The 25,781-nt window shown below is 38.6% G+C and overlaps 1 protein-coding gene across 4 annotated transcripts in view; it reads right to left on the reverse strand.

Moving 5' to 3' along the window:
- Window positions 1-25,781, reverse strand: part of POF1B (POF1B actin binding protein) — a 104,719-nt gene that overhangs the window by 17,448 nt on the left and 61,490 nt on the right. For 3 of the 4 annotated variants that reach the window (XM_082377257.1, XM_082377256.1, XM_082377259.1), the window contains 6 exons: window positions 12,665-12,757; window positions 11,710-11,823; window positions 10,753-10,905; window positions 10,326-10,445; window positions 1,762-1,890; window positions 867-949 (listed from right to left, as the gene is read on the reverse strand). In XM_082377257.1, coding sequence (XP_082233383.1) covers window positions 867-949; window positions 1,762-1,890; window positions 10,326-10,445; window positions 10,753-10,905; window positions 11,710-11,823; window positions 12,665-12,757 — 692 coding nt within the window. Of the gene's footprint in view, window positions 1-866; window positions 950-1,761; window positions 1,891-9,141; window positions 9,917-10,325; window positions 10,446-10,752; window positions 10,906-11,709; window positions 11,824-12,664; window positions 12,758-25,781 lie in introns of those variants that run through there. The other variant, XM_082377258.1, reaches the window with a different exon arrangement.

The raw sequence follows: 25,781 nt of genomic DNA on the forward strand, positions 1-25,781 counted from the left end.
AAAAGTTAAACAGAGTTACCATGTGCTCAGCAATTCTACTCTTCTTTATATACTCAAAGAAATGAACACATATGTCCACACAGATTTGTACCCAGATATTTACAGTAGCATTTTTCAAAATTGAAAACAGCCCCTAAATGTCCATCAGTTGATGAATGGATAAATAAAAGGTTGTACATCCATAAAATGGACTATTATTTAGTAACAAAAATCAATAAAGTACTGACGCATGCTAAAACATGGATGAATCTTGAAAACATGCAAAGTGAAAGAATTCAGTCACCAAAGACCACATTTTGATTATTCCATTTATATGAAATATCCAAAATAGACTTTTGCTGAAACTATTCATAAAGAGTCACTGTCTATTTGGTTTTGCTAAATTGTTGAGATGTAAGCTATGGTCGCACTGCTAACATGAGGAGAGACCCTGCCTAAGAATGACGTCTATGCAGGAAAGAGCAGAGCCAAAAGATAAAGACAGATTTCTGAAGACATATTTTGATCACACAAATCCATCTGGACACCAAGAAATCCCAATTACGTGAATTAACTAATTCCCAGTTTAAGTTGGGTTTCTGCCATGTGCAACTGAAAGAGTCCTGACTAATATGGTTGGTTAAACAACTAATTATTTGCTTTTTACTTTCATTGTATTTACTGTATTGTAACTACAGTAAAAGTGTGCTCTTGAATTTTGTTGACCATAATAGCTATGTCTTTTTGTGAACATTCATTCTTCAGTAGAATTATTGGCCAGCAGAAAACACCAAACTCTGTCTAGGGGCGTATATATCAGTTAAACATGCTATAATTTGGATTATCATAACCAAAGTCATATCCAAATTTCATTAAAAATACATTACTTTCTAGTGGTAATAGTTGTCCTTCCACCACTGGAGGGTTGGTTATGAGATGAATATATTTCTTGTCTCAACTTCGAGAGTTCCTTACAAATAAAAAACAATATAATCATTTGAAAACCATAGAAACATGAGGTAAGAAGTATGTTTGATCATTTAACAAGGTTACTAAGAATAATTACTTTTTTCCCTTCCTTTTTAGCCTTGAGGTAAGAATGTTCCAATCCCACTTGTTGAATTCCCTATAGTCTTGCTTCATGGTACCTAATCAGTTACATTATAAGTCTCTGCAGGAATCCACTAACTGGTTCTATACTTAAGGGATAACATGAGATAGAATGAGCATGATTCTCAAGATGAAGATGTGAAAACTTTTGTTCCAAAGATTTAAATGTGTAGCTATAAAAGAAAAGTATGAAATTTCAATATGGAAGCAGATATTGTTTCTTAACAGAAAATCTATCACTGAACGTTACTACAAGTACCATTAGTTCAATAACAGCAATACAACATTAGCCACCATTTGGGTAGTTTCTTCCTTCAGTACCTATTTTATGACAGATCTTGGGCTACATGCTACTGACACAGAAAGGAATATAACACAGTCCCTTGCTGAAGCAGCTCACAGCCTTATTGGGAGTTTGACTGCTAATGAGGTAGAAAATCAATGTCTTAAAATTATTAAAGGCACAATAGCACATATTTTTTGCTTCAATTCTAGCTTTTATTTGAATTATTTCTCCTGAAATGTGAGTCTTCTACTTCTCATAGGCACTCACATTCTACTTCATAAATAAAGTAAGTCTTGGAAACATGTCTTTTTATAGTTTGTGGGAAGTATTTATCCAACAGGGCTGAGTTGTATGGTTCATCTCCACCTTGACCCCTTCTCTGTTACCTCTGATTGATGCTTTATAAGGGAATCCTTCTCTTCCAGCAAGCTTGTCAGTTCATGAATCTTGAGTTGGAAGTCACTGCAACTTCCTTCTCTTCTTGAAACATCTTTTTGGTACTGATTTAATTGAGTCTAAGGATTTAAAAAGAACTAAGAATTATTATAATTCTCATTTAACAAAATGGGTAACTGAGTTCCAAAGAGGTTAAGTGACATAAAGTCATACAGCTAGTTATGAAATGAAGAGCAAAATACCAATAGTTATAAACATTTAAAGAGCTTTATGAGTGTAATATGTGAACTGAAATGCCAATTAGGAATTTCTTATTTTTTTTTTAAGATTTATTGTTTAGGAGGAGGAGAGAAGATGGTGGAAGAGTAAGACGCGGAGATCACCTTCCTTCCCACAGATACAGTAGAAATACATCTACACGTGGAACTGCTCCTACAGAACACCCACTGAACGCTGGCAGAAAACGTCCGACCTGCAAAAAGGCAAGAAACTCACCCCGTACTTAGGTAGGGCAAAAGAAAAAAGAAATAACAGAGACAAAAGACTAGGGACGGCACCTGCACCAGTGGGAGGGAGCTGTGAAGGAGGAAAGATTTCCACGCACTAGGAAGCCCCTTTGCGGGCAGAGACTGCGGGTGGCAGAGGGGGGAAGCTTCAGAGCCACGGAGGAGAGCGCAGCCACAGGGGTGCGGAGGGCAAAGCGGAGAGGTTCCCGCATGGAGGAGCGGTGCCGACCAGCACTCGCCAGCCCGAGAGGCTTGTCTGCTCCCCCGCCGGGGCGGGTGGGGCTGGGAGCTGAGGCTCGGGCTTCGGTCGGATCGCAGGGAGAGGACTGGGGTTGGCGGCGTGAACACAGCCTGAAGAGGTTAGCGCACCACAGCTGGCCGGGAGGGAGTCCGGGGAAAAAGTCTGCAGCTGCCGAAGAGGCAAGAGACTATTTCTTCCCTCTTTGTTTCCTAGTGCGCGAGGAGAGGGGATTCAGAGCGCCGCCTAAACGAGCTCCAGAGACGGGCGCGAGCCGCGGCGATCAGCGCGGACCCCAGAGACGGGCGTGAGAAGCTGGGGCTGCTGCTGCCACCTCCAAAAAGCCTCTGTGTGAGCACAGGTCACTCTCCACACTGCCCCTCCCGGGAGCCTGTGCAGCCCGCCACTGCCAGGGTCCCGTGATCTGGGGACAACTTCCCCGGGAGAACGCACTGCGTGCCTCAGGCTGGTGCAACGTCACGCTGGCCTCGGCCGCCGCAGGCTCGCCCCACCTCCTCTGTACCCCTCCCTCCCCACGGCGTGGGTGAGCCAGAGCCCCCGAAGCAGCTGCTCCTTTAACCCCATCCTGTCTGGGCGGGGAATAGACACCCTCAGGCGACCTACACGCAGAGGCGGGTCCAAATCCAAAGCTGAACCCCAGGAACTGTGCGAACAGGCAAGAGAAGGGGAAATCTCTCCCAGCAGCCTCAAAAGCAGCGAATTAAAACTCCACAAACAACTTGATGTGCCTGCATCTGTTGAATACCTGAATAGACAACGAATCATCCCAAATTCAGGAGGTGGACTTTGGGAGCAGGATATATTAATTTTTCCCCTTTTCCTTTTTTTTGTGAGTGTATATGTATATGCTTCTGGGTGAGATTTTGTCTGTATAGCTTTGCTTTACAATAGCTTTGTTTTACTTCACTATATTATATCCTCTTTCTTTCTTTCTATTTTTTCTCCCTTTTACTCTGAGCCATGTGGACGAAAGGCTCTTGGTGCTCCAGCCAGGTATCAGGGCCGTGCCTCTGAGGTGGGAGAGCCAACTTCAGGACACTGGTCCACAAGAGACCTCCCAGCTCCACGTAATACCAAATGGCAAAAATCTCTCAGAGATCTCCTTCTCAACATCAAGACCCAGCTTCACTCAACGACCAGCAAGCTACAGTGCTGGACACCCTATGCCAAACAACTAGCAAGACAGGAACACAGCCCCATCCATTAGCAGAGAGGCTGCCTAAAATCATAATAAGGCCAGAGACACCCCAAAATACACCACCAGACGTGGATGTGCCCACCAGAAAGACAAGATCCAGCCTCATCCACCAGAGCTCAGGCACTAGTTCCCTCCACCAGGAAGCCTACACAACCCACTGAACCAACCTTAGCCACTGGGGACAGATACCAAAAACAACAGGAACTACAAACCTGCAGCCTGTGAAAAGGAGACCCCAAACACAGTAAGATAAGCAAAATGAGACGACAGAAAAACACACAGCAGATGAAGGAGCAGGGTCAAAACACACCAGACTTAACAAATGAAGAGGAAATAGGTAGTCTACCTGAAAAAGAATTCAGAATAATGATAGTAAGGATGATCCAAAATCTTGGAAATAGAATAGAAAAAATGCAAGAAACATTTAACAAGGACGTAGAAGAACTAAAGAGGAACCAAGCAATGATGAAAAACACAATAAATGAAATTAAAAATACTCTAGATGGGATCAATAGCAGAATAACTGAGGCAGAAGAAAGGATAAGTGACCTGGAAGATAAAATGGTGGAAATAACTACTGCAGAGCAGGATAAAGGAAAAAGAATGAAAAGAACTGAGGACAGTCTCAGAGACCTCTGGGACAACACTAAACGCACCAACATTCGAATTATAGGGGTCCCAGAAGAAGAAGAGAAAAAGAAAGGGACTGAGAAAATATTTGAAGAGATTATAGTTGAAAACTTCCTTAATATGGGAAAGGAAATAGTTAATCAAGTCCTGGAAGCACAGAGAGTCCCATACAGGATAAACCCAAGGAGAAACACGCCAAGACACATATTAATCAAACTGTCAAAAATTAAATATAAGGAAAACATATTAAAGGCAGCAAGGGAAAAACAACAAATAACACACAAGGGAATCCCCATAAGGTTAACATCTGATCTTTCAGCAGAAACTCTGCAAGCCAGAAGGGAGTGGCAGGATATACTTAAAGTGATGAAGGAGAAAAACCTACAGCCAAGATTACTCTACCCAGCAAGGATCTCATTCAGATTCGATGGAGAAATTAAAACCTTTACAGACAAGCAAAAGCTGAGAGTTCAGCACCACCAAACCAGGTTTACAACAAATGCTAAAGGAACTTCTCTAGGCAAGAAACACAAGAGAAGGAAAACACCTACAATAACAAACCCAAAACATTTAAGAAAATGGGAATAGGAACATACATATCGATAATTACCTTGAATGTAAATGGATTAAATGCTCCCACCAAAAGACACAGGCTGGCTGAATGGATACAAAAACAAGACCCATATATATGCTGTCTACAAGAGACCCACTTCAGACCTAGAGACACATACAGACTGAAACTGAGGGGATGGAAAAAGATATTCCATGCAAATGGAAATCAAAAGAAAGCTGGAGTAGCAATTCTCATATCAGACAAAATAGACTTTAAAATAAAGACTATTACAAGAGACAAAGAAGGACACTATATAATGATCAAGGGATCGATCCAAGAGGAAGGTATAACAATTGTAAATATTTATGCACCCAACATAGGAGCACCTCAATACATAAGGCAAACACTAACAGCCATAAAAGGGGAAATCGACAGCAACACAATCATAGTAGGGGACTTTAACACCCCACTTTCACCAATGGACAGATCATCCAAAATGAAAATAAATAAGGAAACACAAGCTTTAAATGATACATTAAACAATATGGACTTAATTGATATTTATAGGATATTCCACCCCAAAACAACAGAATACACATTTTTCTCAAGTGCGCATGGAACATTCTCCAGGATAGATCATATCTTGGGTCACAAATCAAGCCATGGTAAATTTAAGAAAATGGAAATCGTATCAAGTATCTTTTCCGACCACAACGCTATGAGACTAGATATCAATTACAGGAAAAGATCTGTAAAAAATACAAACACATGGATGCTACACAATACATTACTTAATAACGAAGTGATTACTGAAGAAATCAAAGGGGAAATCAAAAAATACCTAGAAACAAATGACAATGGAGATATGACGACCCAAAACCTATGGGACGCAGCAAAAGCAGTGCTAAGAGGGAAGTTTATAGCAATACAAGCCTACCTCAAGAAACAGGAAACATCTCGAATAAACAACCTAACCTTGCACCTAAAGCAATTAGAGAAAGAAGAACAAAAAAACCTCAAAGCCAGCAGAAGGAAAGAAATTATAAAGATCAGGTCAGAAATAACTGAAAAAGAAATGAAGGAAACAATAGCAAAAATCAATGAAACTAAAAGCTGGTTCTTTGAGAAGATAAACAAAATTGATAAACCATTAGCCAGACTCATCAAGAGAAAAAGGGAGAAGACTCAGATCAATAGAATTAGAAATGAAAAAGGAGAAGTAACCACGGACACTGCAGAAATAAAAAAGATCATGAGAGATAACTACAAGCAACTCTATGCCAATAAAATGGACAACCTGGAAGAAATGGACAGATTCGTAGAAATGCACAACCTGTCGAGACTGAACCAGGAAGAAATAGAAAATATGAACAGACCAATCACAAGCACTGAAATTGAAACTGTGATTAAAAACCTTCCAACAAACAAAAGCCCAGGACCAGATGTCTTCACAGGTGAATTCTATCAAACATTTAGAGAAGAGCTAACACCTATCCTTCTCAAACTCTTCCAAAATATTGCAGAGGGAGGAACACTCCCCAACTCATTCTATGAGGCCACCATCACCCTGATACCAAAACCAGACAAAGATGTCACAAAGAAAGAAAACTACAGGCCAATATCACTGATGAACATAGATGCAAAAATCCTCAACAAAATACTCGCAAACAGAATCCAACAGCACATTAAAAGGATCATACACCATGATCAAGTGGGGTTTATCCCAGGAATGCAAGGATTCTTCAATATACGCAAATCAATCAATGTGATACACCATATTAACAAATTGAAGGAGAAAAACCATATGATCATCTCAATAGATGCAGAGAAAGCTTTTGACAAAATTCAACACCCATTTATGATAAAAGCCCTGCAGAAAGTAGGCATAGAGGGAACTTTCCTCAACATAATAAAGGCCATATATGACAAACCCACAGCCAACATTGTCCTCAATGGTGAAAAACTGAAACCATTTCCACTAAGATCAGGAACAAGACAAGGTTGCCCACTCTCACCACTATTATTCAACATAGTTTTGGAAGTGTTATCCACAGCAATCAGAGAAGACAAAGAAATAAAAGGAATCCAAATCGGAAAAGAAGAAGTAAAGCTGTCACTGTTTGCAGATGACATGATACTATACATAGAGAATCCTAAAGATGCTACCAGAAAAATACTAGAGCTAATCAATGAATTTGGTAAAGTAGCAGGATACAAAATTAATGCACAGTAATCTCTTGCATTTCTATACACTAATGACGAAAAATCTGAAAGTGAAATTAAGGAAACACACCCGTTTACCATTGCAACAGAAAGAATAAAATATTTAGGAATAAACCTACCTAAGGAGACAAAAGACCTGTATGCAGAAAATTATAAGACACTGATGAAAGAAATTAAAGATGATACAAATAGATGGAGAGATATACCATGTTCTTGGATTGGAAGAATCAACATTGTGAAAATGACTCTACTACCCAAAGCAATCTACAGATTCAATGCAATCCCTATCAAACTACCCCTGGCATTTTTCACAGAACTAGAACAAAAAATTTCACAATTTGTATCGAAACACAAAAGACCCCAAATAGCCAAAGCAATCTTGAGAACGAAAAATGGAGCTGGGGGAATCAGGCTCCCTGAGTTCAGACTATATTACAAAGCTACAGTAATCAAGACAGTTTGGTACTGGCACAAAAACAGAAATATAGATCAATGGAACAGGATAGAAAGCCCAGAGATAAACCCATGCACATATGGTCACCTTATCTTTGATAAAGGGGGCAAGCATATACAGTGGAGAAAAGACAGCCTCTTCAATAAGTGGTGCTGGGAAAATTGGACAGGTACATGTAAAAGTATGAAATTAGAACACTCCCTGACACCATGCACAAAAATAAACTCAAAATGGATTAAAGACCTAAGTGTAAGGCCAGACACTATCAAACTCTTAGAGGAAAACATAGGCAGAACACTCTATGACATACATCACAGCAAGATTCTTTTTTACCCAGCTCCTAGAGAAATGGAAATAAGAACACAAATAAACAAATGGGACCTAATGAAACTTAAAAGCTTTTGCACAGCAAAGGAAACCATAAACAAGACCAAAAGACAACCATCAGAATGGGAGAAAGTATTTGCAAATGTAGCAACTGACAAAGGATTAATCTCCAAGATTTACAAGCAGCTCATGCAGCTCAATAACAAAAAAACGAACAACCCAATCCAAAAATGAGCAGAAGACCTAAACAGACATTTCTCCAAAGAAGATATACAGATTGCCAACAGACACATGAAAGAATGCTCAACATCATTAATCATTAGAGAAATGCAAATCAAAACTACAATGAGGTATCATCTCACACCGGTCAGAATGGCCATCATCAAAAAATCTAGAAACAATAAATGCTGGAGAGGGTGTGGAGGAAAGGGAACACTCTTGCACTGTTGGTGGGAATGTAAATTGATACAGCCACTATGGAGAACAGTATGGAGGTTCCTTCAAAAACTACAAATAGAACTACCATACGACCCAGCAATCCCACTACTGGGCATATACCCTGAGAAAACCATAGGTCAAAAAGAGTCATGTACCAAAATGTTCATTGCAGCTCTATTTACAATAGCCAGGACATGGAAACAACCTAAATGTCCATCGACAGATGAATGGATAAAGAAGATGTGGCACATATATACAATGGAATATTACTCAGCCATAAAAAGAAATGTAATGGAGGTATTTGTAATGAGGTGGATGGAGTTAGAGTCTGTCATACAGAGTGAAGTAAGTCAGAGAGAGAAAAACAAATACAGTATGCTAACACATATATACGGAATCTAAGGGGAAAAAAAAAAAAAGGCCATGAAGGACCTAGTGGCAAGACGGGAATAAAGACACAGACCTACTAGAGAATGGACTTGAGGATATGGGGAGGGGGTGGGGTGAGATGTGACAGGGTAAGAGAGTGTCATGGACATATATACACTACCAAATGTAAAATAGATAACTAGTGGGAAGCAGCCGCATAGCACAGGGAGATCAGCTCAGTGCTTTGTGACCACCTAGAGGGGTGGGATGGGGAGGGTGGGAGGGAGGGAGATGCAAGAGGGAAGAGAAATGGGAACATATTGTATATGTAGAACTGATTAACTTTGTTATAAAGCAGAAGCTAACACACCATTGTAAGGCAATTATACTTCAATAAAGATGTTTAAAAAAAAAAGATTTATTGTTTATTTTTTTATTTTTTATTTTTGGCTGCGTCGGATCTTAGTTGCAGTACGTGGGATCTTCATTGAGGCTTCTATCTAATTGTGGCGTGCAGGTTTTCCCTTTTCTAGTTGTGGTGCACAGGTTCCAGAGCACATGGGCTCTGTAGTTTGTGAAAATGCAGGCTCTCTAGTTGAGGTGCACGAGCTCAGTAGTTGTGGCGCATGGACTCTAGTTGCCCCATGGCATGTGGGATCTTAGCTCCCTGACCAGGGATCGAACCCGAGTCCCCTGCATTGTAAGGTGGATTCTTTATCACTGGACCACCAGGGAAGTCCAAGAAATTTCTCATTTTTAAAAGGTAACTTTACTATTTAGGCTTAGGCATTACTTAAGTAAAAGTCCTAGGCAACAAGAATTAAAATAAAGCTAAGGAAACAGGTACTTTATATTCCTTCAAATACTAATTAAGGAAAACTCAATAACAAATCTTATATCATAATTTGCAGTTCACAACATATTCCTCCTTCATGACTCATCTCAGTCCTCACAGCAGCCTTCCAAGATAAGTATTATTATAATCTTTATTTACAAAACAGGTAAATGAGATCCAGAGACACAAAGGCACAACAGCTAGTAAGCAACATAGCTGCAACTCCATGACAAGTCTTCTGACTGCAAATCCTGTCCATTTCCCTCTTTACTGCATTATGTGTGCACAGATGGTTGTTTAGGTTAAAGTGTTATTAGTAACGTTCAGATGGAAAAGAAACCAGTGGAGGAAATCTGCAAGAAAAATCAGCAGACTTTTGAACAAATTCTATTTTATGAAGTCAAATGTGGCTTCACTGGATAATCTTGAAAGTTGCTTGGCTGCATAGAGCAGGCTTTAGGCAAGATCATAAAGTGTTCCCCCATCACCAAAAAAAATAAATAAATAAATAGAAATTAAAAATCAACAACCCTGAACTTAAGGTCTTCTTTTGCTTTCCTAGAAAAGATGAAGCTAAATTACAAGACAATTTAACAATATTCCCTACATAGTGATATGTATTTAAACAAATGGTTCTATGGCATACTCCTAAAACTCTACCTTTGGTTGATTTTTCTTTGTAGCATTAAACTTGAGACTATCATTATCTTATTAGAAAGTTTGTGCTGAACTGTGTATTTATGCAGTGTAGGATCTACATACCCTTAGTTTGCAGATCTCTCTATCTTTCTCCATTCTTAAGTTTTTTACCATCTCCATGTAATGGTTGCCAATCTCATCCACTTTAGCCTGCAGCATCGGGCCTGTGCAAGTCTCTGAAAGCTACACAAGACAAAATAAATTTCTGTAGTTAGACTGTTATGAAGGAAATACATATTATATTACAAGACATTAATAGATGAAAACCACTTGATTAAACAAGACATTGAAATAATGAGAGTGATTTTTAGGAACTGCATTACACAGCTCAAATGGCAGTGAGTTAAGACCTAACTGCATGTGAGATCATCAGAAAGCAGTCTACATATTTTCTCGAGATGAAGTGGATATATATATATATATATCCAATGCTAGGATTACAACCATATAACTAAGGCAATAACATATATTTAAAACAAAATTTGAATACCTGCACTCTAAGATTTTTATTCTCTTGCTCTAAATTACGCTTACAGTATTCCAGTTCTTTTAGTTTATATTCTACGTCTGATAGTGTATGCCGAAGAGAAAGATTGTTTTCTTCCAATGCTTGGCATTTTGAGGTTGAGTCTTCAAGTCGTTGCTGTAAAGAAGACACAGTAAATAAGACAAATGGATTCTACTTTTGGAGAGAGTGCTTTTAGTTGATTAATTCAATGAAACAAAGCAAATATTGATATTTTTCCATGCCCAGTTTTCTTATATATTTAACCTTAAAAGGCAAGTTAAATCAGCTATGAAAGACATTACCCTCACTTGCCTATCTTGAGTGAGAAGGAATCAAGATTAGATGAATGTTCAATGTACCAATCTAGCAATCTGACTCTTGCTGCTTTTTGACAATACCGTAACCTGCCTTCTAGTAGGCACCAAAATGACCATATGCCTGATTATGTGACAAATGAAAACCCAGCCAAAATTTGGGACTGTCATGGGAGTGAATTTTAGGAATGGACAGACCTCAGAGGCTCATTACGATTTCCTAAGAATCTTCTCTGCTCAGGTATATGGAGAAATCTTCTAGAGTTCATTCATTCAGTTATTCATTGCACAAACATGTGTTAAGATCTACAAAAACTTTTTTATTGACACATTAGTAGATTAAATGAACGAGTGAACTTAGATTTTCAATATTTATACAATTTTTGTCACCCAACAAAACAGATAATTGTGGATTGTATATACTTTCTATCTAAAATACTTGGGGTTATCTATTTTTCTGAGAGGGCTTCAGTAATTGGAAATACCCAAAGCCACTCAATTCCCATATGAACAAATTGTTCTATCATATTTTAATTGTCTGGATTATATCTCATAACTCCAATGTGCTAGTAATTGTGCATATGAAAAACTATCAAATTTATTATCAAAGAAAATGTCAACTTACCTGCTGCTGGCGATTATTTGCTCTCACTGATGCTAAGAGTTCTTCATACTCTTTTATTTGAGTTTCTTTGAATGCCAAGTCTTTCTCAAATCTTATCTTGTCATTTTCCAGTGACTAGAAGCAAAATTATTTATGACTCAGAATTACAGAAACCTGTCAACAGTTATGTAATACAAAGACCTGTTTACATTGGAAGGTTTAAATAAGCATTTGTTTCATTTGTAGTTGTTTAATAAAACAGAATTCTTAAAAGTTAATCAAACTATGGGATACAAAGGATTGAAAATTTAAAAACCCACATCGATGGACATTTTGATGAATTGACTAATTGTAAGTACAATGAAGCAGAACCTTTTGAATTATTTTAATGTTTTTCTTCAATCTACAAAGACCCTTGTTAATCCCAGCAGGTGGTGAATTTTCAAATTAAGAGCCTAAATGTGTTCATCAGAACCCAGAAACAAGAAAACCCACTCCAAAGTCCTCAAGGAGTTATTCATTGTATGGAACGTATTCTGAATGTATCTAGCTGATGTCATGAAGAACACCAATTAGAATAGAAAATAGAAAATGTTAAGTTCTTGGAGAAAGAAGTTTTCAAGTATTCAAAGAAATTCAAAATATGCTTTATTATTACAGAAAAGGGGAAATTCTGAATCAAAGTCAGATTATTCTAATTTTACAAACTACTCCCTGGCTTTAAGCATTAAATTACCTTAGCGGTAAACTAAGTAATAAGTGTGCACCCAACTTTCTTTCATTTTCACATTGGATAACTCTTAACTCCTCTCTCCCAACCCCAATTAACTGTTTCAAGAAAATAACTATATCTGGGTGAGCACAATGTTGTTGTGTTGTATTAAATTTTGAAAAGGTATACTGAATGCTTTGATTTCTATGTTATGAAGCTAGGAACTAGAAAAGATTTGGAAAGAAAAATCAAAATAAATGTTACTGTCAAGTCATTCTGAAGATGTCCAAGCTCCTCCCGTATGTTGCTGAATGTGGACAGCACTAGCCGGAGTGATTTATCAGACATACCCCTCATCTGGAGGAAGAAAATGATTGATGGTTTAGTTTTACTAGCATTTAAAAATAGGCAGTATAAGTAATAATAATCTTATTTTTCTATTCCTACAAGCAAACTTATTAACAGTTTCATTTTTGATATGACAATATTAGAATAGTGATGCAAAGCATTTGGTCAATAACATGCATTAGTAATCCAAGCAATATCCCTGAAGAGATCATAGCTATGCTATTAAAACAAGGGTCTCTTATTTTTTCCATGATAAATATCATCTTTCTCACGACAGAAATGTATCAGCAAATTCTCAAATTTACTTTTCTTCTCTATTTAAAGATTAGAAAAGATGAGATAGTCAACCTTCAAGTAATAAATTGCATCTCTGTAAGTGTGCATGGATTTTGCCTGAGTTGAGAAGAATCTAATACAAATTAAGTTTAACCTTGAAGTATAGAAATATCTCAAATTTTAAAGAGGGAGAAAAACCCTTTAACTAGATTAAACTCATTTCTTCAAAGAAAAATGGTTTTAAAAACAGGCAACTTCTGTTTCTGAAAAGATGGAGCAGAAATACTTTTCTCTATTTTTCCTGCTAAGTCTAACTAAAAACCCTGCACTTTATGTATAAAACAAACATAAAAAGACTCTGAAAGTTAAAAAAAAGAATAAAGTCTGGTTGAGAACATTGGGAGCTAAGGAATAATACAGAAGTGATTTCCTGGGTTTTCTTTTTGCTTCATATGAGTGGTATTGGGGAAACCTGTGGATACAGACAACAAAAGTCCCTAGAAAAGCCTGCTCTCTCTACCCAAAGTACCATGAAAAGGGCAGCCTAGGAAGGCAGATAGCATTTAGATAATAACCAGTCTACTCCAGCCAAACACCACAGAAAAAAATCTGCAACTTTATTCTACACCCACCCAAACCATCAAAAGCCAAGAAGGGAACGTAGACTCTCTCTCTCAACCTCCCTGCTTGGGTGATGTCAGAGAATTCTTAGTGAAGTGTCAAGACTTTCATCATTGCCCAACAGAAATGAGGCCATTCACCTTGCAGTGTCAGTAGAGGCCAACAAGGGAACAGTAACACAACACACCTCCCCATCCAAACCAGGGTATTTTCAGTGGGAGCCTAGTAGAGAACCACACTTCCTATACCTGCCAAGGAAGAATAAAGAGCTACTCCCCCAACCTGTGTCAACAGAGGCAGAGTGGGGAACCTGGACTTCCACCCTCACCTGGCAGTAACAGGTCATGCCCCTACTTCCCCTGTTGCTCAGTATCTGAGGAGGCCTGCTAAAACAGAAGATGTGAATAAACTCCAAAGTCAGAACATAATACCCAAAATGTCCAGGTTTCAATTTTAAAAAATCACTTATTCTAAGAACCAGGAAATCTCAACTTGATAAGAAAAAAGGGTTAATACATGCCAACATCAAGATATCAGAAAAGTTAGAATTATCTGAAAAGGATTTTAAAGCAGCCATCTTAAAAATGTTTCAAAGTGACCTAAATGTCCATCAACAGAGGAATGGATAAAGAAGATGTGGCACATATATACAATGGAATATTACTCAGCCATAAAAAGGAACAAAATAGTGCCATTTGCAGAGACGTGGATGGATCTAGAAACAGTCATACAGAGTGAAGTAAGTCAGAAAGAGAAAAACAAATATCACATAATATCACTTATATGTGGAATCTAGAAAAATGGCAGAGAAGAACTTATTTGCAAAGCAGAAATAGAGTCACAGATGTAGAGAACAAACTTATGGTTACCAAGAGGGGAAGGGAGGGGTGGGATGAACTGAGAGATTGGGACTGACATAAATACACTAGTATGTGTGAAATAGATAACGAATGAGAACCTACTGTGTAGCACAGGGAACTCTACTCAGTGCTCTGTGGTGACCTAAATGGGAAGGAAATCTAAAAAAGAAGGGATATATGTGTATGTAAGACTGATTCACTTTGCTGTACAGCAAGAAACTAACACAACATTGTAAAGCAACAATACTCTAATAAAAATTAATTTAAAAAACACACCAAATTAAAAACAGTTTCAACAAGAAATTACAAAGATTTAAAACAAATAAAAAATAGAAAGTCTCAGCAACAAAACAGAAAATCTCAGAAAACAAACAGAATCTATAAAGAGTAACTAAATGAAAATTTTAGAACTGAAAACTCAATAACTAAATAACAAAAACAAAAACAAAAACCTCAGTGGATGGACTCAAAAGCAGAATGGAAAGCATAGAGCAAAGAATCAGTGAACTTGAAGACAGAACAATAGAAAATACTCAGTTCTGAACATCAGAGAAAAAATAGATTGGAAGAAAATTGAACAGAGCCTCAGTGTCCAATGGGAGTATGACATATATCTAACATTCATGTCATCAGAATCCTAGAAGGAAAAAAGAAAGAGGGGGGAGCTGGAAAAGTATATGAAGAAATAATAGCTGAAAACTTCCCCAAATTAGCAAAAAAAAAAAAAAAAAACATAGACAGATTTAAGAAGTTGAGCAAACCCTAAAAAGGATAGACCCAAAGAAATCCATGCCTGGACATATAAGGCAAACTTCTTAAAACTGAAGATAAATTTAAAATCTTAAAAGCAGCAAGAGAAACCTTAACTATTGGGAATAGCATTTCAAATGACAACCGATTTCTCATGAAAAATCATAGAGGCCAGAAGGAAGTGGCATACATTTTTAAAGTGATGAAAGAAAAGAATTGTCAACTACAAATTCTGTATGCAATGAAAACAACCTTTAGGAATGAAGGGGAAATCACATTTTCAGAAGAAAAGAAAAAGAATTTTTCACTAGCAGACCTACCCTTAAAAAAATGGCTGAAGGAAGTTCTCTGAAGAAAAAGAAAATAATAAAAGAAGGAATTTGGAATATCAAGAAGGAAGAAGTAACACAGTAAGCAAAACTATAGGTAAACACAGTGGGCTTTCCTTCTCCTTTTGCATTTTCTAAATTATATTTGAAGATTGAAGCAAAATATATATATATATATAAAACACTGTCTGATGTGGCTCTCAATGTCTGTAGAGAAAATATTTTAAAAATTATAAATGTGGAGGTTAAAGAAAGATAAACGAAGCAAAATTTTCTGAAGTTCACTGAAACTGATGAAATGTTGACACCAATACACGGGGATAAGTTATGGATATATAATGTAATACTTAGAGCAACCCCTAAAAAAGCTATACTATGAGATACACTCAAAAGCACTAGAGGTAAATCAAAATGAATTCTAAAACATATTCAAGTAATCCACATGAAAGCAAGACAAAGAAAACAGAGAAACAAAAAACAGAACAAACAGAAAACACAATGGCGGATCTAGCCCTAACATATCAATAATTACAACTTGGTCTAAATACACCAGTTAAAAGACAGATTGACAGAGTGATAAGAAAAAACATGACCTCACTATGTGTTTTCTATAAAAAATTCATTTCAAAGATAATGAAAATTAAAATATACATAATGAAATTTAAAAGTTGGGAAAAAAGATATACCATGCAAACATTAATCAAAAGAAAGGAGTGCTATTTATATTAGATAAAAATGACTTCAGAGCAAAGAAAATTACCAGGGACACAGAGGGACATTACATAATAAGAGTCAGTCCACCAAGAAGACATAGCAATCCTAAATGTTTGTGCACCAGACAACAGAGCTACAAACTGTATCAAACAAAAACTGATAGAACTGAAAGGAGAAATAGACAAACCCACAGATATAACTGAACACTTTTATACCCCTCTCTCAGCAACTGATCGTACTGCTTAGCAGAAAATGAGCAAGAATACATAATACAATAATTCAACAATACCATCAACCAAAGGATCTAATCAGCATTTATAGAATACTTCATCCATCAACAGATGCACATTCCTTTCATATTCCCATGGAACATATACCAAAATAGACCATATCCTTGACTATAAAACTTAACCATTTCAAAAACATTGATCTCATACAGAGTATATTTTCTGCCCACAGTGGAATCAAACTAGAAATGAATAACAGAAAGACAATAGGAAAATCTCTAAACACTTGGAAAGTAAACAATACACTTCTAAATAATCCACCAGTCAAAGCAGAAGTCTACAGGGAGATAAAAAATATATAAAACTGAAAGAAAATGAAAATACATATCATAACTTGTGGACACAACTAAAGCCATGCTGAGAGGATATTTACAGCACTAAATGCTTACATTAGAAAATAGAAAAGGTGTGAAATCAATAATCTAACTTTCTATATCAAGAAACTAGACAAAGAAGAGCAAAATAAACCAAAAGCAAGCAAAGGAAGGAAATAATACAGACGAGAAAAAAAATCAATGGAAGTGTAAACAGGAAAACAATAGAGATCAATAAAACTAAAATATAGTTCTTTGAAAAAAATCAATAAGATTGATAAATCTCCAACAAGACTGACAACAAAAAAGGAAAGAAGACACAAATCACTAGTGTCAGGAGTTAAATAGGGAAGAGTAATACAGACCCCACAGACATCAAAAGGATAATAAGGGAATACTGTGAATAATTATGCACATATAAATTTGACAATTTAGTTAAAATTGACTACTTTCTTGAAAAACACAGGTTACCACAATTCACCCAATATGAAACAGATCATTTGACTAGACCTGTAACTACTAAGGAATTGAATTTAGAATTTTTTTAAACTCTTGAAAAATATATATCCATGCCCAGATATTTTCACTGAAGGATTATACCAAATGTTTAAAGAAGAGTTAACACCATGTCTATACAGTTTCTTCCAGAAAACAGAAAAGGAAGAGACATTTACTAATTCATTTCATGAAGCTAGATTATCCTGACACCAAAATGAAAGCAAATACAAGAAAACTACAGACTAATGTTTCTCAGGAACTTAGATGCAAACATTCTCAGAGTTTTTTGAGGAAATAGGCCTTGAATGCACTTTGGATGGACATCCTGCCACCAGAAATAATACCAAGGATGTATCCAAGATTCAGGTTCTGCAGAGCATATGTGTTCCCCATACCACTATCTCTTTATAATACAGACTGTGTGCCACTAAAAATATTTCATTTAAGTTTCACAGATAAGATGTTAGGTCCAATATCTGGATGATCAACAAAGATTTGAGACCATATATCAAACTTAGAAATTTGCCTCACTAGACAAAACTAGATTATCTTTAGAATCCTTTCTTGCAAACACATGCACTCTTCATTTTAGCCTTATTTCTTTAGCACCTATCTTGATCCGTCTTGGTCTGTCTCTCCCTTCAATGTAGGGGAATTTACTATTGCAGTGGTCTCTAGCATTCCACAATTCAGGAAAATCAAGTCATTGGCCTTTCCATTTGCCAGGGGTAGGGTAGGAAGGTATAGAAAGTAGAATGGAGAAGAGGAGGGCAAATCCTATATGTTAGAGTCAGGTTGTGCTATGGCAGTGAGGAGAGAATAAGGGCATTCCACAGCTCGGAATATTTCTGTAATGATTTCCTGAATGCTAGTCATTCAATACTAGTGTTTGATAGTCTGACCAAACTATAAAGCAACCCTTGTTTAATCAAAATGTAATCAACTCGAAAAGGAGAGAAGATGGCGGAAGAGTAAGACGCGGAGATCAACTTCCTTCTCACAGATACAGTAGAAATACATCTAAACGTGGAACTGCTCCTACAGAACACCCACTGAATGCTGGCAGAAAACGTAAGACCTCCCAAAAGGCAAGAAACTCCCCCCGTACTTGGGTAGGGCAAAAGAAAAAAGAAAAAAGAAATAACAGAGACAAAAGAATAGGGACGGGACCTGCACCAGTGGGAGGGAGCCGTGAAGGAGGAAAGGTTTCCACGCACTAGGAAGCCCCTTCGCGGGCAGAGACTGCGGGTGGCAGAGGGGGGAAGCTTCGGAGCCACGGAGGAGAGCGCAGCCACAGGGGTGCGGAGGGCAAAGCGGAGAGACTCCCGCACAGAGGCTCGGCACCAAGCAGCACTCACCAGCCCGAGAGGCTTCTCTGCTCACCTACCGGGGTGGGCGGGGCTGGGAGCTGAGGCTCGGGCTTCTGTCGGATAGCAGGGAGAGGACTGGGGTTAGCGGCATGAACACAGCCTGAAGGGGTTAGTGCACCACAGCTAGCCGGGAGGGAGTCTGGGAAAAAGTCTGTAGCTGCCGAAGAGGCAAGAGACTTTTTCTTGCCTCTTTGTTTCCTGGTGTGTGAGGAGAGGGGATTCAGAGCGCCACCTAAATGAGCTCCAGAGACGGGTGCGAGCCGTGACTATCAGCGCGGATCCCACAGCAACAGGGGCGCAGAGGAAAAAATGGAGAGATTCCCGCACAGAGGCTCGGCGCCGAGCAGCACTCAGCAGCCCGAGAGGCTTGTCTGCTCACCCGCCGGGGTGGGTGGGGCTGGGAGCTGAGGCTCGGGCTTCGGTCGGATTGCAGGGAGAGGACTGGGGTTGGCGGCATGAACACAGCCTGAAGAGGTTAGCGCACCACAGCTGGCTGGGAGGGAGACCGGGAAAAAGTCTGCAGCTGCCGAAGAGGCAAGAGACTTTTTCTTGCCTCTTTGTTTCGCGGCGCGCAAAGAGAGGGGATTCACAGTGCCGCCTAAACGAACTCCAGAGACAGGCGCGAGCCGCGGCAGTCAGCACGGGCCCCAGAGATGGGCGTGAGACGCTAAGGCTGCTGCTGCCGCCACCAAAAAGCCTATGTGCGAGCACAGGTCACTCTCCACACCGCCGCTCCTGGGAGCTGGTGCAGCCCACCACTGCCAGGGTCCCGTGATCCAGGGACACCTTCCCCAGAAGAATGCACGGTACACCTCAGGCTGGTGCAACGTCACGCTGGCCTCTGCCACCGCAGGCTAGCCCCGCCTCCTCTGTACCCCTCCCTCCCCCTGGCCTGAGTGAGCCAGAGCCACCGAAGCAGCTGCTCCTTTAACCCCGTTCTGTCTGGGCGGGGAACAGACGCCCTCAGGTGACCTACACGCAGAGGCAGGTCCAAATCCAAAGCTGAACCCTGGGAGCTGTGCGAACAAAGAAGCGAAAGGGAAATCTCTCCCAGCAGCCTCAGAAGCAGCGGATTAAAACTCCACAAACAACTTGATGTGCCTGCATCTGTGGAATACCTGAATAGACAACGAATCATCCCAAATTCAGGAGGTGGACTTTGGGAGCAGGATATATTAATTTTTCCCCTTTTCCTTTTTTTGTGAGTGTATATGTATATGCTTCTGGGTGAGATTTTGTCTGTATAGCTTTGCTTTATAATAGCTTTATTTTACTTCACTATATTATATCCTCTTTCTTTCTTTCTATTTTTTCTCCCTTTTACTCTGAGACGTGAGGATGAAAGGCTCTTGGTGCTCCAGCCAGGCATCAGGGCCATGCCTCTGAGGTGGGAGAGACAACTTCAGGAAACTGGTCCACAAGAGACCTCCCAGCTCCACATAATACCAAACGGTGAAAATCTCTCAGAGAGCTCCATCTCAACATCAAGACCCAGCTTCACTCAACGACCAGCAAGCTACAGTGCTGGACACTCTATGCCAAACAACTAGCAAGACAGGAACACAGCCCCATCCATTAGCAGAGAGGCTGCCTAAAATCATAATAAGGCCAGAGACACCCCAAAATACACCACCAGACGTGGACGTGCCCACCAGAAAGACAAGATCCAGCCTCATCCACCAGAGCTCAGGCACTAGTTCCCTCCACCAGGAAGCCTACACAACCCACTGAACCAACCTTAGCCACTGGGGACAGATACCAAAAACAATGGGAAATACGAACCTGCAGCCTGTGAAAAGGAGACCCCAAACACAGTAAATTAAGCAAAATGAGAAGACAGAAAAACACACAGCAGATGAAAGAGCAGGGTCGAAACAAACCAGACCTAACAAATGAAGAGGAAATAGGTAGTCTACCTGAAAAAGAATTCAGAATAATGATAGTAAGGATGATCCAAAATCTTGGAAATAGAATAGAAAAAATGCAAGAAACATTTAACAAGGACATAGAAGAACTAAAGAGGAACCAAGCAACGATGAAAAACACAATAAATGAAATTAAAAATACTCTAGATGGGATCAATAGCAGAATAACTGAGGCAGAAGAAAGGATAAGTGACCTGGAAGATAAAATGGTGGAAATAACTACTGCAGAGCAGGATAAAGGAAAAAGAATGAAAAGAACTGAGGACAGTCTCAAAGACCTCTGGGACAACATTAAACGCACCAACATTCGAATTATAGGGGTCCCAGAAGAAGAAGACAAAAAGAAAGGGACTGAGAAAATATTTGAAGAGATTATAGTTGAAAACTTCCCTAATATGGGAAAGGAAATAGTTAATCAAGTCCTGGAAGCACAGAGAGTCCCATACAGGATAAACCCAAGGAGAAACACGCCAAGACACATATTAATCAAACTGTCAAAAATTAAATATAAAGAAAACATATTAAAAGCAACAAGGGAAAAACAACAAATAACACACAAGGGAATCCCCATAAGGTTAACATCTGATCTTTCAGCAGAAACTCTGCAAGCCAGAAGGGAGTGGCAGGATATACTTAAAGTGATGAAGGAGAAAAACCTACAGCCAAGATTACTCTACCCAGCAAGGATCTCATTCAGATGTGATGGAGAAATTAAAACCTTTACAGACAAGCAAAAGCTGAGAGAGTTCAGCACCATCAAACCAGCTTTACAACAAATGCTAAAGGAACTTCCCTAGGCACGAAACACAAGAGAAGGAAAACACCTACAATAACAAACCCAAAACATTTAAGAAAATGGGAATAGGAACATACATATCGATAATTACCTTGAATGTAAATGGATTAAATGCTCCCACCAAAAGACACAGACTGGCTGAATGGATACAAAAACAAGACCCATATATATGCTGTCTACAAGAGACCCACTTCAGACCTAGAGACACATACAGACTGAAACTGAGGGGATGGAAAAAGATATTCCATGCAAATGGAAATCAAAAGAAAGCTGGAGTAGCAATTCTCATATCAGACAAAATAGACTTTAAAATAAAGACTATTACAAGAGACAAAGAAGGACACTATATAATGATCAAGGGATCGATCCAAGAGGAAGATATAACAATTGTAAATATTTATGCACCCAACATAGGAGCACCTCAAAATATAAGGCAAATACTAACAGCCATAAAAGGGGAAATCGACAGTAACACAATCATAGTAGGGGACTTTAACACCCCACTTTCACCAATGGACAGATCATCCAAAATGAAAATAAATAAGGAAACACAAGCTTTAAATGATACATTAAACAAGATGGACTTTATTGATATTTATAGGACATCCCACCCAAAAACAACAGAATACACATTTTTCTCAAGTGCTCATGGAACATTCTCCACGATAGATCATATCTTGGGTCACAAATCAAGCCTTGGTAAATTTAAGAAAATTGAAATCGTATCAAGTATCTTTTCCGACCACAACGCTATGAGACTAGATATCAATTACAGGAAAATATCTGTAAAAAATACAAACACTTGGAGGCTACACAACACACTACTTAATAACGAAGTGATCACTGAAGAAATCAAAGGGGAAATCAAAAAATACCTAGAAACAAATGACTATGGAGACACGATGACCCAAAACCTATGGGACCCAGCAAAAGCAGTGCTAAGAGGGAAGTTTATAGCAATACAAGCCTACCTCAAGAAACAGGAAACATCTCGAATAAACAACCTAACCTTGCACCTAAAGCAATTAGAGAAAGAAGAACAAAAATACCCCAAAGCTAGCAGAAGGAAAGAAATCATAAAGATCAGGTCAGATATAAATGAAAAAGCAATGAAGGAAACAGTAGCAAAAATCAATGAAACTAAAAGCTGGTTCTTTGAGAAGATAAACAAAATTGATAAACCATTAGCCAGACTCATCAAGAGAAAAAGGGTGAAGATTCAAATCAATAGAATTAGAAATGAAAAAGGAGAAGTAACCACGGACACTGCAGAAATACAAAAGATCATGAGAGATGACTACAAGCAACTCTATGCCAATAAAATGGACAACCTGGAAGAAATGGACAGATTCGTAGAAATGCACAACCTGTCGAGACTGAACCAGGAAGAAATAGAAAATATGAACAGACAAATCACAAGCACTGAAATTGAAACTGTGATTAAAAACCTTCCAACAAACAAAAGCCCAAGACCAGATGGCTTCACAGGTGCATTCTATCAAACATTTAGAGAAGAGCTAACACCTATCCTTCTCAAACTCTTCCAAAATATTGCAGAGGGAGGAACACTCCCCAACTCATTCTACGAGGCCACCATCACCCTGATACCAAAACCAGACAAAGATGTCACAAAGAAAGAAAACTACAGGCCAATATCACTGATGAACATAGATGCAAAAATCCTCAACAAAATAACTAGCAAACAGAATCCAACAGCACATTAAAAGGATCATACACCATGATCAAGTGGGGTTTATCCCAGGAATGCAAGGATTCCTCAATATACGCAAATCAATCAATGTGATACACCATATTAACAAATTGAAGGAGAAAAACCATATGATCATCTCAATAGATGCAGAGAAAGCTTTTGACAAAATTCAACACCCATTTATGATAAAAGCCCTGCAGAAAGTAGGCATAGAGGGAACTTTCCTCAACATAATAAAGGCCATATATGACAAACCCACAGCCAACATTGTCCTCAATGGTGAAAAACTGAAACCATTTCCACTAAGATCAGGAACAAGACAAGGTTGCCCACTCTCACCACTATTATTCAACATAGTTTTGGAAGTGTTAGCCACAGCAATCAGAGAAGACAAAGAAATAAAAGGAATCCAAATCGGAAAAGAAGAAGTAAAGCTGTCACTGTTTGCAGATGACATGATACTATACAGAGAATCCTAAAGATGCTACCAGAAAAATACTAGAGCTAATCAATGAATTTGGTAAAGTAGCAGGATACAAAATTAATGCACAGAAATCTCTTGCATTTCTATACACTAATGACGAAAAATCTGAAAGTGAAATTAAGGAAACACACCCGTTTACCATTGCAACAAAAAGAATAAAATATTTAGGAATAAACCTACCTAAGGAGACAAAAGACCTGTATGCAGAAAATTATAAGACACTGATGAAAGAAATTAAAGATGATACAAATAGATGGAGAGATATACCATGTTCTTGGATTGGAAGAATCAACATTGTGAAAATGACTCTACTACCCAAAGCAATCTACAGATTCAATGCAATCCCTATCAAACTACCACTGGCATTTTTCACAGAACTAGAACAAACAATTTCACAATTTGTATCGAAACACAAAAGACCCCGAATAGCCAAAGCAATCTTGAGAACGAAAAATGGAGCTGGGGGAATCAGGCTCCCTGAGTTCAGACTATATTACAAAGCTACAGTAATCAAGACAGTTTGGTACTGGCACAAAAACAGAAATATAGATCAATGGAACAGGATAGAAAGCCCAGAGATAAACCCATGCACATATGGTCACCTTATCTTTGATAAAGGAGGCAGGAATGTACAGTGGAGAAAAGACAGCCTCTTCAATAAGTGGTGCTGGGAAAATTGGACAGATACATGTAAAAGTATGAAATTAGAACACTCCCTGACACCATGCACAAAAATAAACTCAAAATGGATTAAAGACCTAAGTGTAAGGCCAGACACTATCAAACTCTTAGAGGAAAACATAGGCAGAACACTCTATGACATACATCACAGCAAGATTCTTTTTTACCCAGCTCCTAGAGAAATGGAAATAAGAACACAAATAAACAAATGGGACCTAATGAAACTTAAAAGCTTTTGCACAGCAAAGGAAACCATAAACAAGACCAAAAGACAACCATCAGAATGGGAGAAAATATTTGCAAATGTAGCAACTGACAAAGGATTAATCTCCAAGATTTACAAGCAGCTCATGCAGCTCAATAACAAAAAAACGAACAACCCAATCCAAAAATGAGCAGAAGACCTAAACAGACATTTCTCCAAAGAAGATATACAGATTGCCAACAGACACATGAAAGAATGCTCAACATCATTAATCATTAGAGAAATGCAAATCAAAACTACAATGAGGTATCATCTCACACCGGTCAGAATGGCCATCATCAAAAAATCTAGAAACAATAAATGCTGGAGAGGGTGTGGAGGAAAGGGAACACTCTTGCACTGTTGGTGGGAATGTAAATTGATACAGCCACTATGGAGAACAGTATGAAGGTTCCTTAAAAAACTACAAATAGAACTACCATACGACCCAGCAATCCCACTACTGGGCATATACCCTGAGAAAACCATAGTTTAAAAAGAGTCATGTACCAAAATGTTCATTGCAGCTCTATTTACAATAGCCAGGACATGGAAGCAACCAAAGTGTCCATCATCGGATGAATGGATAAAGAAGATGTGGCACATATATACAATGGAATATTACTCAGCCATAAAAAGAAATGTAATGGAGGTATTTGTAATGAGGTGGATGGAGTTAGAGTCTGTCATACAGAGTGAAGTAAGTCAGAGAGAGAAAAACAAATACAGTATGCTAACACATATATATGGAATCTAAGGGGGAAAAAAAAGGCCATGAAGGACCTAGTGGCAAGACGGGAATAAAGACACAGACCTACTAGAGAATGGACTTGAGGATATGGGGAGGGGGAGGGGTGAGATGTGACAGGGTAAGAGAGTGTCATGGACATATATACACTACCAAATGTAGAATAGATAGCCAGTGGGAAGCAACCGCATAGCACAGGGAGATCAGCTCAGTGCTTTGTGACCAGCTAGAGGGCTGGGATGGGGAGGGTGGGAGGGAGGGAGATGCAAGAGGGAAGAGATATGGGAACTTATGTATATGTATAACTGATTCACTTAGTTATAAAGCAGAAACTAACACACCATTGTAAAGCAATTATACTTCAATAAAGATGTTTAAAAAAAATGTAATCAACTCTTGTGAAATAGGAATTTTATTTGGGACTT

This window comes from Balaenoptera borealis, assembly GCF_965194805.1.
Source record: "Balaenoptera borealis genome assembly, chromosome: X".
Taxonomy (NCBI): Eukaryota; Metazoa; Chordata; class Mammalia; order Artiodactyla; family Balaenopteridae; genus Balaenoptera; species Balaenoptera borealis.